This window comes from Crocodylus porosus, unplaced genomic scaffold (genome assembly GCF_001723895.1).
Source record: "Crocodylus porosus isolate Cpor-Errol unplaced genomic scaffold, CroPor_comp1, whole genome shotgun sequence".
NCBI classification, from domain to species: Eukaryota; Metazoa; Chordata; order Crocodylia; family Crocodylidae; genus Crocodylus; species Crocodylus porosus.
In genome coordinates, this window is record NW_017728949.1 from 17,013,400 (window position 1) to 17,027,655 (window position 14,256).

A 14,256-nucleotide genomic window follows, 5' to 3' on the forward strand; every position below is an offset into this window, starting at 1 on the left:
CTAGAAACTATGAAACTATGACAGGTTCAGGCTTCTCCCTGCCTGGCTTCTCTACAAGGAGGTGAGAACTGTACTAAACAAATTAGCTTCTGACATGGGGTACTGCTCAGTAGGGGTGAGCGAAACGGGCCCTATTCGATTTGGATTTGGCCTGAACTGGGGACAGTGATTCAGATCACTGTCCCTGATTTGGCCGAATACGAATCTGAAGAGTCGATGCTGATTTGGAGATTCAGCGATTCAGCCATAGACACAGCTTTAAATTTTTTTTTAATATGTACCTCAAAGTACCAGGTGCAGGCTGTGAATGCTGTGATACTGGGATGGATGGAATGCCCGACAGGAGCGGGGGCGGGGGAAGGGGGGGGCCTGCATGCTCAGCGATGAACCTGGAAGTGGACCAGAAGTACTTGCTGGAGGGACCCCCCACTGTAGCTTGGTGATCGGCCACGGGGGGGACCTCAGGTGCCCCCCAGAGACCCAGGAGGCACCAGTCACTGAACCAGGGGGGCAGGGGGGCCCCAGCACACTCCCCGATGGACCCGGAAGTGGACCAGAAGAGCTTCTGGACCACTTCCAGGTCTGCTGCTGAGCACGCTGGGGCCACCCTGTGTTTCTGTGGGACGCTCCATGTGCCCCAGCACCACAGCTTTCACAGCCACCTGCTACCTAGAGTTATGTAGAAAAAACTTTTAAAACTGTCTGTGTCTGAATTGCCAAATGTTTCTGAATCTCTCCAAATTGATTTGGAGGCTTCTGATTTGGTTCGGAGAGATTAAAGGGTCTCCTGATTAAATTTGGATTTGGAGGTTTGGCCACCAAATTGGGCTGAATCTCTGCCAGAGTTAATCAGTGACCAAAGCTTCCTATAGCCCTACTGCTCAGTTCACAAAAGCTACGGAAATCTGCCTTAAATCTAAAAAAGGTTGAGAACTACTGTTGAAGAGTCATTGTACTACAGGGAAATCCTAACACAAATTACAGGATATTTCTATCCCTTATGGTTGTACAGAAAAAGCTAGAAATTGTGAACTCTGAAAGCTCAAACCAGGGAGCAAATTAAAACTGTTAGGGCTGACTGATTTTTTTTTAATGCTTGAGGTTGGCAATACTACTCCTTTCTGAACTGATTAGTGAAACCAGTACCTTTTGTTCTGCCAAGATACCCATCGGAAATCTATCAATTAGTGTTTACCTGAGAGGTACATGATGAAAGCTGGTGCTTAATTTGAGGAAGTGTGTGTGTACATGTGTACCTAAATACTGTATTCACTTAACTGTCTTTTCCCCTTTTCTATGTCACTTAAGTTGGACTAAATTCTATGGGGCTGTGTTGGATTCTTTGGATAAATGCTTACATGGTGCCTGGCACAACGAGGTCTTGAGTTCTCTTGTGGTGGTGTTTTCCACTCATTCGTGGAGCCCCGTGGTGCTTGTTGACTACTTACTTTGGGCCACATCACCCTTTCTAAAAAGAAAATCTAACAAGATCCAGGAGAAGGGAAAAGCCCTGGGATATCCCTGATATTACCCCTGCTGCTTAAAAGGGTGCTTACATGTATTGTGGTTTTTGGAGGCTGTGACCTTTCCAACCTCATGGATCCTCAGGAGACCCCCTCCACTATGACAGAGGACCTATAGCTGATTGTCCTGTCCTTAGCTGCTCCTTCTGAGAGTGATTCTCACTGCACTTGAATTGTCAGGTCTCCTAGTGCCATGGGGGGGTTTCCAGAATGTATTACAGCCTGGAAACTGAAGGGGACAGCTGGCATACTGGTATGAGGAGCAGAAATGTCTCTGCTCTACACTGTCCTCTCACTGGTCTCTAGCTTGTGGAGCTCCTTGAGAAACAAAAGGATAGGGTGAGATACAGCCACAACACAGTCTTCCCCACCGCCCCCCCCTTCATTGTGGAAGTCACAGGTGTATGAATGGAAGACCTAGCCCTACAGGTAGGTTTACCTGGAATAATACATCCATTAAAAGTCATCCTTTATTTGAAAATGACCATGATTAAGTTTCTGCAAATGCCGCTCCATCTCAGCCTGAAGTGGATAGCAGTTTTCCACAGATCTCAGTAGATGTTTCAGATGTCCTACACCACCTGACTCTTTCTGGGATCCTGTTTTTATTTTTGCCTGGTGCCACGGACAAAGTTGAGAACCTTTTCTCCCCCTCGATTTTAGTCTCAAAAAAGTGATTCTCCTTTAATCATTCCAGCTTTAGCAAAAAAGCAAGAGACAGAGTGTAGTGAATTTAGAGACTCGTCTTACCCCACCATGTTAATTATCTCTGCTGTAAAAAAGAGGTCAAGGAGAGGAACTCTACTAAATAGGGCGAAGTTGGCATGCATGGCTCCTAAAGTGAAGAAGGTAAGAGTGAACTTTACTGGAACTTTTTTTTTTTAAATCTCTTCAAAAAGCTCGTAGATTAAAGCTCTGATATCCTTTTTGTTGAATTCTCATGGATTCTGAAGCTCAAATGGCTGGAAGGAAGCCCAGATAATTTTTTTTTATCCCAGTCACTCAGAGGCTCAAAGGTTTTAAGTCCTGCCCCCATGGTGAATTTCCGACTATACGGGAATACAGAAGAACCCGACACATAGGTGTTCTGGCCATTGTTATCAAGAGGGAGAAAAATAAAATAGCTCTCTATGTAGGTCAATGACCTGCTCTTTATTGTCAGTAAAAAATTAAGGATGACCTAAAATCTACTACTTAAAAAAAAAAAAAATCAGGAAAGTAGTCTCCCCTAATCAAAGAGGAAATGTTTATGGTACCTAAAGTGTGACCTCCTCAGTGTCTAACTTTAGCAAAAGTCTTTGCAATTGAAAAGCACTGGTCGAAACCTCAAAACCTGTCTGAAATGTCTATTAATTTTTGATCCTTCAAGGTAGTTGGCTTAGTTATTGTAGAATCACCCGTAGCGCTGCTGTAGTTAAGGGTCTGTCAGCATTTCCATTATAAAGCCCCAATATTCAAGGGCTTATAACACAGCTGTTTCCACGTTGCATCTGTGTGATAGTTGTATTACAGGTTGGCAGCTCACACTCTATTTATTTTTCCCCCCTCATTTCTGCAAAAACGTGTATATCAGGAAAGGTATTTTTAAGTGGGAGACTGGTTAAAAATAACCCTTGCAAAATCCCATTCATTTTTATGGAGGGGGTGAAGGATCCTTTTTATGTTTAAGACCAGAAATAACACAATTGCCATCTTCTTCCACTAATATTTTTATGGGGTTGCATAAAGAGTGGATTGAGTGTCTAGACAAATAAAAGTTAATGATTTTTGCAAGTCTAAGGCTAAGAATTATTATTATTATTATTATTATTATTTAGGCCAGGGGTTTTGAGGTTAGGCTTTAGCTTTTGTGTGCTTAAAAAAGAAACTTAGAGGTGAATGGGGAAAACTGAGTCCTGAATTAGCTGTTAGGATTCAGTGAGGCCAAAAAACCCCATTTTAACCCACCTCTCTTTTGTAATATAATTTTTTATTTTTGTTGTGCATGAGCTGCACCACTGAGTTGTTCAAGTATTCAAGTATGTGATTTGGTTTAATTTTTATTGGTCTGCAAAGACTAGCATTTATATAAAATGCCTGAGATATTTACATTTGAAAACTGTCTCCCTCAGCTTGCAGCTGCTTTTTTATGGAACTTTACTTGCAAAGTATCTAACATCTGGCCTGTAATACTTTTGTTCTGTAGTGTTATCTTGGATTCACAACCTAGTTCTGTTTAGCCTCTCTGTCTGTTTAAAGGGAAAGGTCTGAATCAAGGGTGGCCTTTCATTTAAACTGGCAGGCAACTAAGTTCACTACAGCTGTAAGCAATGTTACTAGGATATCAAGGTAGTCTAGCCTTTTAAAAACCTGATTTCCAAGGTTTAATGATTCAGTCACTTAAAGTCATACTGGGCTGAAACTAGTCACAAATCACAGCTAGCATTAATAACATTTGTACTAATGTCTTAAGCCATGACATCTCTTCTGCTCTAACAAGGGGCAGATACACACACTTCCTGAGGTTCCCTTACTTTGTTTCCAAGTGGGACTAGAATCAGCGTAGTCCTTGATGCAAGACAAAGAGATAACCTCTTCTGAATTCTTCTAACATCTCCATCTACACACAGGGCTCCCCCATGCCTAAAGGAATTCAGTGCCAGGAGTGTGCTTGCAGTGTTTCGATGATTATACCCAAAGGAAAATAAATAGCCCATTAGAGAAGGATGTCTCAAAACCCTCCATGGGGCTCCCTGGTAGCACCATGTTAATCGGCACATTTCATGGCATCCTCATCATGTGCAAGCTGTAGCCCTCACCTGTCATGTTGCAGACTGTGCTGGTCCTTTATCTACCCTTGGGAGATGAAGGATGTGGCTGCTCTCTACCATCACTGCCTCTGCTCTGTGGATTCCTGTCTCTGGGGCCTCTGTGCAAATAGCTGTGGGGTGGCCACTGTCTTGGCCAACACACTGAGGGCTGAATCTGTGAGCTCCAGAGTCGATAAAAAGCACAGATTGCTACAGCTTAACCCAAAGAGCTGAGGTCCTATAGTTGGGGGGGGGATCTGTAGGCTTGGCCAGAACAGACTTACAATGCTCATCAGTGGGTTACAGCTACTGAATATGGCTGTTTTCTCTCTGTCTCATCTATGATTATACCAGATGAGAATAAGTGCAGTTCTCCTTACACATTAAGTAGCAGAATCCTCACCTGGCTCTAACCTCAGCTGGATAGTCATGTGATCTGCTTTGTGGTGTTGCTCACATCTTTGCCTTGATGAAGGGAGGAAAATCCTGTTGTGAAGAGTTTTAGAGCTATAGGAGAAGGGTGTACACCTCCTGGAATCTGAGAATTCCTAGGAGTCAACTGGAGAGAAGGACCCTTGGTTTAAAAGTGTGATCAGATCTAGACTTCTGGAAATATTTATTCTGGTTAAGGAGTTTTTTTGAGACTCTGGGAGGAGTGGAGAAAGGTAGAGGGAAGGATGTAAAGATACATGTGTGTTGTTTTGTATCTTGTAGTCATAAGCTAAAGAGCAAGAATGTGGGCAAGGGTCTAGGCAGGAGAAACAGAGTCACTATGCGAGAATAAAGGAAACAGAAATTCTTGCCAAATTCTCTCTTCATTAGTAAAAGACAGGTAATGCTTTGTCATTATCATGTGGCAAGAACTGCTTTTATAAAACAGGTCTTTTTAAACTCCTTAAATACTTGTCCTTTTTGAAGACTAATAAGGTACCAATGTAATAAGTAGTCTTTAGGCAAAAGGTCTTTCTGAAGTCCATGTGCTTTACATGTCTTTACATGTGCTCTGGGAGTATGTGTGTGGGTGCTTTAATTAGAGTGGCTCTGACAGTCACTCTAATAAAGTGCCCGCAGCATCTTGTATATTCAGCATTTCACATTTCAAAATGACAGCGGGGGCACTGTAACCAGGGCTCGTTGAACAAGCTTTTAGTTAAAACGCCCCTGCCACCATTTTGAAGCGCAGGGACACGGAATACGCGAGATACGGAGGCTGATGGAATGCGCTAATTGGCACGCTCCGGTCCGATGTGTTGTAATTACAGTGCATCAGAGCAGCATCCCTGCATGTCTACGGGCACCCATGTCCTAATTTCCCCTCTGTTGTTACCAGTTCGCTACCAGTGCAGCTGCACTGATGTTAGTGGAATAATTCCAGCAAGCAAGTCAGGAATAAGGGAGAGGGAGAATTGAGATCAAGAAAAGGTTTTTATTTTTTTAAGTGAAAATAACCCCCCCCCCCCACACACAAATGGATTGGTCCATTTCCAATATGGGGGTGGAGCCTCTGGAGGGAATAAAAAAGGCAGTGTACCCAGCACATGGTGACTGTGTTGAGGGATGAAGAAGAGGGCGAAAGAAAAGCTGGCAGAGCTGGCCAGCGGGGTGGAGCAGTTGCTCCAGAATAGCCCAGAAGATGACTTGTTGAACGGAGAGTGTCAAGCAGCTCTGTCCCCTAGCCCTGCCACACGTGAGTGTGGTGTTGGTGCACAGCCAGTGCACAGAGGGTCCAGGAGCAGACCAAGCAGGCAGCAGCTTGGTCCTCCAACCCCTGCATGAAGCAGGGCACCCAGTGCATGGAGGGGCAGAGGGGAGCTGTTAGGAAGGCTAAGGTGGACACAGAACTGGGACTAGTGACCCGGATCAAAAACAACAAGAAGTCCTTTTTTAATACATAGGGAGGAAAAAGAAGGCACTGGGTAATGTGGGCCCCTTGCAGGACACACTTGGCAATCTGGTGGTTGCATCAGAAGATAAAGCTGACCTCTTTAACAAATTCTTTGCCTCCATATTGCTGAGCAGGGACTGGGACATCCCCCACACCGGGATCCTGGATGAACTCAGGAGAGGCACAGCCGGGCCCAAGGTCAGAGAGGACCTGGTCAGGGAACTTCTGGTGGGACTGGAGGTCTTCAAATCAGCAGGTCCAGATGATCTCCACCCAAGGGTGCTGAGGGAATTGCCAGAGGCCATTGCAGGACCACTGGCACAGCTCTATGAGCACTTGTGGTGCTCTGGTGAGGTGCCAGAGGATTGGAAAAGGGCCAGTGTGGCCCCGTTTTCAAAAAAGGGATGAAGGAGAATCCAGGAAACTATAGGCCCATTAGTCTTACCTCAGTCCTGGGGAAGTGCTTTGAGAAAATTATCCAAAAACACATCTGCAAGGGACCAGCAGGGGAGATTATGCTTAGGGGCAACCAACATGGGTTCATTAGAGGCAGGTCCTGTCAGACCAACCTGGTGGCCTTCTATGACCAGGTCACAAAATCCTTGGATGCAGGTGTCATGGTGGATGTATTCTTTCTGGACTTTAAGAAGGGCTTTGACACTGTTGCTCAGCCCATACTCATCAAAAAATTAGTTGACTGTGGCATTGATGCCTACACAGATAACTCGTACAGGAGACGGGTGCTGCGTCATCAGTGTCAGGAGAAGTTGTGAGTAATCTGGGGAATGGGGTTCCCACGGGGAGGGAGGCCTACCCCACTCTTGGTGTCCCCAGCTGGGGAGACACCCCAACGGAAAAGGCTTGCAGGTCAGGGCCTGGGTGAGCTGGGCAGAGTTATGATACCCGCTTTGGACCTTAGGGTACTGCTCTTTTCTTTCTTTTGCCTTTTCTTATCCCTGGGGTAGTTCCTTTCGGATGTCCACAGTTGCACTTGGGCAGAGTGTTAACTTTGGTTTAGGAAAACCCTGCACCTCTCTGTGAGCTCTGCACCTCATTGCTTTGTAACTTCATACCTTAGAGCGTAAGACTGCATTTTGTTCTGTGAACCCCCCTGCTTTGTCTTTCTGACCTCTTGCCTGTATATAGAGCATTTCATTAGTTCTGTAAATATCTATAGCTGTAGTTCATACATATATATATATAAAGTCTGTATATAGTTAAATCCCAAAACGTGTTCTGGCTTTTCTCTATCGGGAGGGGGAGGAAAGCTGCATGCAGCAGGGCAGTTACTTTTCCAACAGTGCATTTGTACCTGGTTAACATCCTTTCATTTGGAGAGGGGCATATACCTGAGTACCACTTGGGTTACACTTGCTACTCTCAGATCTTATTCCCTTGACATTTAACTTCTTTGTTTTGCATGTCCATTGAATATCAAACCAATGAAAGCCACAATACTTGGCAGTGGGGGTCCCCTGTGTGTTTTTTATTCTGTGACTGGTATATGCAACTTATAGCTATTAAGATTATTTAATATGCTTGGCACTTGAATGATTTCAAAACTGATATGATTACTAACATTCTGTAGCAAAGCTAACACAACAGAGAACCCCACACTTGTACTATGCTCTCTCATGGAGACAGCTTTGCAATTTTCCTTTATCCAAGATGAGAAAAATCAGACTCATTTTATGGGAGGATGCAAACATTTCCAGGCTTTGCTTACATGTGCTCCATCCAAATCAACTTTGCTAGTCTAAGAGCAACCTGAAAAATCTAGCCATTGCTGGTGCGTCAGTTCCTGTCCCTAAGGGATAGCAGTTAAGTTATTATTTTGGTGTATGCATTGGTGCATTTACCTTGGAGGTTTTACAACTAGAAATCAGCCAGACTAGGCTCTAGTCTAGCTCCATCTCCTCTTGGTTTTATAGGGCTAAAAGCAGTGAAAACTTGTTCCAGTTGCTAACAAAGTAAGAGGATGACACTGTGTACAAAAAGGGGTACATTCTGCTGAATAAGAAGATACCATTTGGATGCAAGTTTTTCTGACATCCATAAATTTACTATTATTATGGGACCGGGTAGTGCTGCAAGAGGTCCAAGATGCTAAACAGTAGGGCTGTGCGAAGCTTCAGGTGCTGAGTCCTTTCGGAGGAGATTCAGCCTGATTCAGCGGCTGAATCTCCAAATCTGAATTGAATCAGGAGACCAATAAGAAGGTCTGAATTGATTCAAAGCTCTCCCAGTCAGTTCGGAAAAGATTCAGAGAGCTTCAGAGATTTCGGCAGTCCCTGCTCGCCACTGCAGGGAGCTGGACCTGGACTCTGTGCTGATAAGCAGGGGATGGGGGAGAGGTGGTTGGAGTAGGGGGGACCCCTGTGAGGCCCCATCCCCTGCCTGCTCTCCCAGCCCGGCCCCAGTTCCTGGCTCAAAAAAAACCCCAAACCCCCACTCACTGGCTGCTGCAGCAGCTGTTGGGACTCCTGGCTGCAGCAGCCAGTGAGTGTGGGGCTTTTTTTTAAAGAGCGGGGAGCAGGGCCAGGTGGGGCAGCCATAGGGGAGTGGGGGAGAGCAGGCAGGGGCTGAGAGGCTCATGGCAGAGCCCCCCCCATGCAGCACACCCTCCCGCCTGCTCTGAGTGAGAACTTTTTTTTTTTTTAAAGAACCGGGAGGCTGGGGCCAGGTGGGGCAGCCATAGGGGAGTGGGGGAGAGCAGGCAGGGGCTGAGAGGCTCATGGCAGAGCCCCCCCCATGCAGCACACCCTCCCGCCTGCTCTGAGTGAGAACTTTTTTTTTTTTTAAAGAACCGGGAGGCTGGGGCCAGGTGGGGCAGCCATTGACGGGGCTTGTAGAGTGGGCAGGGGATGACGCCTGTCTGATTCAGCTAATTTGGCAGCGGCCAAATCGATTTGGGACAGTGATTTGCATCACTGTCTCCCGAATTGGCCGAATCCAAAGCGAATACTAGCTGCTTCGCACAGGCCTACTATACAGGGTCTAATCCAAAACATCATGGACGTCTTTTTATGGGATTTAATACAATATGGATGAAGCCCTCGTATGGAAGAACTGATCGTAGAATCATAGAGAAGTAGGGCTTGAAGGGACTTCTATAGGACTTCAGTAGTTCAACCCCTTGCCTGAGGCAGGATTATCCCTGTCCATGGGCTGGTACATTAGAAGGTGAAAAGGAAGCTAGGACAGAGACCATTAAATCTAAACTGCAAGTAAAAGGGATGTGATGTTAGTATGAGGAAGAAGAAGGGGGTTAGGTGTACAGGTTGCCTGGGGTGGGCTCTCTTACCCCAGTGTGTTCTGTTTGGTGCACAGGTGAAGTGGTGCCAAGCCTTCATCACTCAGGAGGTTGGGGTTGGCTTTGTGCTCCAGTAGCAGCTCCACGCAGTCTGTGTGGCCCCCTGCACAGGCCTCATGCAGAGCACTCAGGCCTCCTGGAGCCAGGTTGGGGTCTGCCCTCCAAAAGAGCAGGTGACGTAGGCAGGTTGTGTGCCCATGGCTGGCAGCAATACACAGTGGGGTGGTCAACTCCCTTTTGTACTCTAGGGACCATAAGCCTATAGGGCAGAAAAGAGAAGACAGGTGGTTAAGCCACAGGACTGGGACTCCTGAGAATTGAGTTCTGTGGGACCAGAGGTAAAACTTTTAATTTTAAGTGACCCAACCTGCCTGCCCTCTTCAAAATCAGTACTTCCTTTATCACCGACATAAGCCTGACTCCATTAGTGTTTACACAGCCCTGTTCATACATATTTTAGTGGAAACCAACAGATAAAGAATTGAGTTCCATAGTAGATGGAAATGCCAAAAAGTCTTTCTCTCCTGTGAACAGAATACACATGTGCCCTTTGGTGGTGGGGTGGAGGCGGGGGCGGGGAATGCTAATCTTGGACTGTCTATGTCTATATGTACCGAACTTCTGTTCTTTTATGGATATAGATGAGTTTCCAATCACTTATACTGATAAAAGTGTAATGTTTGTACCTGGCCCTGTACATGACATCTAGTAAGTGTTAAAACTTTCAGCAGTGGGAGCTTCAGTGGTTCAAATGCAGACCAAACAGGCTTGATATGTGTAAGCCTGGCACACAGCGCATGCAGAGGGTGTTTTGGGAAAGTTTCGACCAGCAGAAAATGCCAGGGTTTTAGCAGCTCTTTAATGCACTTTGCTCTTGAACAGAATTACTGGCTCCTTATTCCACAAAAGTCTGATTTATTTCATTCTGCTTTTTAGTGGGGGGTGTGTGTATGCGTGTGTGTGTAGCCATTGCTTTCTCCCTGAATAAATCAGAGCAGTACACTGCATGTTTTTATCTCTCTGAAAACTTTGGGGGTTTCAAAAGGCCTGTTTAAGGCTGTTAGCCACTCTGTGCAATGGTGGCTGTAGGGGAATAAAAATTCCCCAGTGAATACACATCAATGGACAGGATTTCATATGGCAGGAATACCTTCTTATAATGATGGAAGAATCGATATCGTGCCTGTAATGAGCCGCAAAGGGTATCTTATTCACAGACTTAACTTCTTCCCCTGAGCCCCATGCTGCGATGTTTTAAAAGGCTGCTCATTAATTACCTACCTGCATCTAATACAGATTTGTAACCTGTTGGGAGCCTGGACTTGTCCCTGAATGTGTAGCTTACTGGGAAAATGTCTGCAATAGTTAGGTATGGACGGTGCCTGAGCCAAAGTACGGATTTGATGTTCTTTTGGACTGGTCATGGCAGCTGCCCTTGCAATGACAGCATTGGTCCCACTGAAAATTCCCTTCTTGAGCTGTTCATAGTCCATTCAGGTAGGCTGGCTCTGCTGCATCCCAGTTCTATAGTGATCAGATGTACCAGCTGTTTTCTTCTACTCTTCCTTCCTCCCTCTCCCCGCTTGCTTTATGTCCACACACTCCCTGTAGATCAAGACGCCATTACACACAGTAGGCCAAGCCCTTTGCAAATCAGAGCATTGGTCCGGGTCAGAACACGAATACCTTTATCGCAGCATGTTGGTGGTATCCTAGTGCCTCCCAAACATGTAGTAACTTCCTTTTCACAGCACCTCTGTGAGGTGCTAAGGGAAGCATCATCCCTTTTTTGCACTGAGGACCTGGGCAGAAAGAGAATGACTTGCTCAAGGGCATACAAGAAGTCTCCTGGAAAGCCAGGAAGTGAACCCCAGTCTCCTGTGTCCCAGAGCAGTACCTTTATCTGTATGAATAGCCTCGTTGCCTTTGTGCATGCCCAAACCCTGAAAATGTTTTTATTCCCCTTATCTTCAATTATAGACCCAATATGTACCAAGCTGCTTCATTATAGGGAGGACGGATGATATTGATTCACAACAAAGTTTTGAAGGAGATGCTTATATATTTTTTTTCTTTTGACTTTCTATTTGGGGGGTTTTGTCCCAGCTTTTCCTGTGGCTTGGGATCGTGGAGAACACTTATTAGTGCTATAGAGCTTATGAAACTCAGATGAACATTACTGAGTCCATTCAATACAGTACAGTGACAAACACACAGTAGGGAGAATGTGTGGACTCACTGTGACACATACTTTCTCCAGGAAGTGTTTAAAGAACTGACTAGATAAATCTCACCCCTCAGACATCTGGGATTTGGTTCAAATCTTATTTCTGACACCACTCACAAATCCCTGACACCTAGAACTTCATGGCACCGGCTGAGAGAGACTTCAAATCTCTCTGCTTCAGAAGTATACCCCCTGCCACTTGAGCTAAAGGGACATTTCTGTTAGCTGTTAGTAGGATAGGGCCTGATCTCAATTATGGTTGAGTAAGTGTGACTCTGAGGGGTGGCACATTGTTAACAAGTAGTGTTTTTATTCACCTGTCCATGGGTGGTTAATGTTTGTTCAGAATTCTTGTTAGAGACAATGTAATAATAAGTGTAGTTAAATGTTCATTTATTAACCTACAAGGATTTATTCCCATTTTTACATTGGCTTTATGGAAGCATTTTCACTTAAATTCTTAGAAAATCCTACCCTGTTTTATTAAGCTCTGTTGAAGCATGTGCCTAAATTCTAGCAGGTGAATAGGTCTACTGGGTTCAGCTTCACTTACTTAGAGTTAGGCAAACATTTACGTGTACCTATGCCCCCAGGGTATGGCCTGGTGGCACTCTACTGACCATCTAAATTCTTTTGCTAAGCTGAAACCAACCAATCTTTGCTGGCTTTTTTCACTGGCTTCCTGGATGAACTTATTTAATCCCCTTTCTTGCTTTGTGCCTCAGTTGTCCAATCTGTAAAATGGGAGGGGAAATAATAGTGCCTATCTATCTGCTTTGAGACTGACTAATTAAAAAGTGCTATGCAGCAGCTAATTACTATTTAAATGCCTTGCTGAGGTAGGATTCCAGTCTCCATGAAGGCAAAATCTCCATAAACTTCATCAGGAGTTTTTCCCAAACGAGGGTTTAGTAGAGAATGCAGGATTTGGTCTTATTTTATATATTTAGAGTTCTTTGCAAAGGATAATATACTATGCCATAAAAAGAGTTTAAGAAGTATAACTAGCAAAGTTACATGGGGACTTTCTATAATTCTCCTTTGCTGCCTTATTTTGTTCCCTCTGACTTTGGCCCAAGATGGTTTTCAGCATCTTGTCATTGTGGTCAAAGCACAGTTTAAAGCTGCTATGAGAATCTTGATTGCTGTTTTTGGAAATGCATTGTTGCCTTTCAGACAAACCAACAAAAATGAGAGGGGATTAGTGCAACTGGTAGTGCATTGTTATGGAAGGTGTCGTACAGCCAGTGAGCTTGGTCCACGGTGGAGAACAGGGCCACAAAGTGTACAGAACATCTTTTCCCATGGGGCATTGTGGCCAATCAGGCAGAAGTAAAGATTTATGCTGACCTGAGGCAAAATATTTAGTTTGATTTCCTTCCCTCCCTTCCTCCCCCTTTCCCTTGGTGGAAAATTTCAGCCCTATGTCTTTCAGCAGGGGAAGACAACTGATTTCAATGAAACTCTCTTTTCTGACCATGAAATAATTAGGTCAAAGTTGTTTTTTGTTTTTTTTAACCTGCTTCAGTACTGGGCATGGTCCATTGTTCATCATAGGCTAAACTAGGGGAACAGTAGGAGGGAAATAGGGTATAGAGAGCGCTCCCTACCTTTCGCAGACCCTCCTTAGTGTTTCAGGTTTCAAAGCGGGCTGCGAGGGAGCATGTCTGCAGTACCATGAGCATATCATGCAGTTCTGAATTACCATGCAATTCCATGGGCCAACAGCAGGGCCAGCCTTAGGGGTAGGCAGCACTGGCGACCACCCAGGGCACTGTAGTCAGGAGGCGCGCCACGCACACACACACGTATGAGCGGCCCATGCGGACACGCAAGTATGAGTAGCCCACGCTCACAGCAGCGCTCTGCCCCAGCCTGCCCTGGCTGATCTCCACACTAGCAGGAGGAGCAGTGCCCAGCCTGGCCTGCTCCCACCTCCAGCCGCTGTTCAGGAGGAGCTGGGCAGGGGAGTGTGGGTGGCAGCAGCAGTGCCTGTCTGCCTGCCTGGCGCACCATGCCACTCCACCTCCCCACTGGACTGTGCCCCATGCCCCTCATGCCTGTGTCTGCCTGCAGCAGCACCACTGACTTGGGAGGGGAGGAGGGGTGCCAAAACAGGAGTTTGTCCAGGGCACCATTATCCCTAAGGTGGGCTCTGGCTAAGAATAGGCAAAACCAGCACAGGTGTGAAATGCTGTGCTTCCAGTCCGGTACAACAGATCACAGACTTCCTTTTCCCTATGCACTGCAGAGTCCCAGGAAACCTTCCCCTTTTCCAAGATGCAGTGTTTGCAGGGTGCCACCTTCTGCAGTGCAGTTCTGCATCCTTTTATTCCTCTCTGCCATGCAAAACAGCACCATCTAGCCAAATGGGACTGTTTGAGAGTAAGCACTATAAACCTCTAATATGCCAAGTGCTTTAGGCTCTCATGTGTTGTTTTTGAGAATGATTTAGGCTGTTGAACCCCTGAGATGTTTGTTTTATCCTGGTTCTGCCAGTGAGAATTTGCATAAGCACA

At 45.6% G+C, this 14,256-nt stretch overlaps 1 protein-coding gene across 1 annotated transcript in view; it reads right to left on the minus strand.

Annotated features, from left to right (window-relative positions):
* The window catches only part of ASB18 (ankyrin repeat and SOCS box containing 18), a 37,464-nt gene that overhangs the window by 20,530 nt on the left and 2,678 nt on the right, over positions 1–14,256 (minus strand). The window contains exon 2 of the mRNA XM_019553620.1: positions 9,502–9,769. Within this exon, the coding sequence (XP_019409165.1) occupies positions 9,502–9,769 (268 nt within the window). The remainder of the gene's footprint in view (positions 1–9,501; positions 9,770–14,256) is intronic.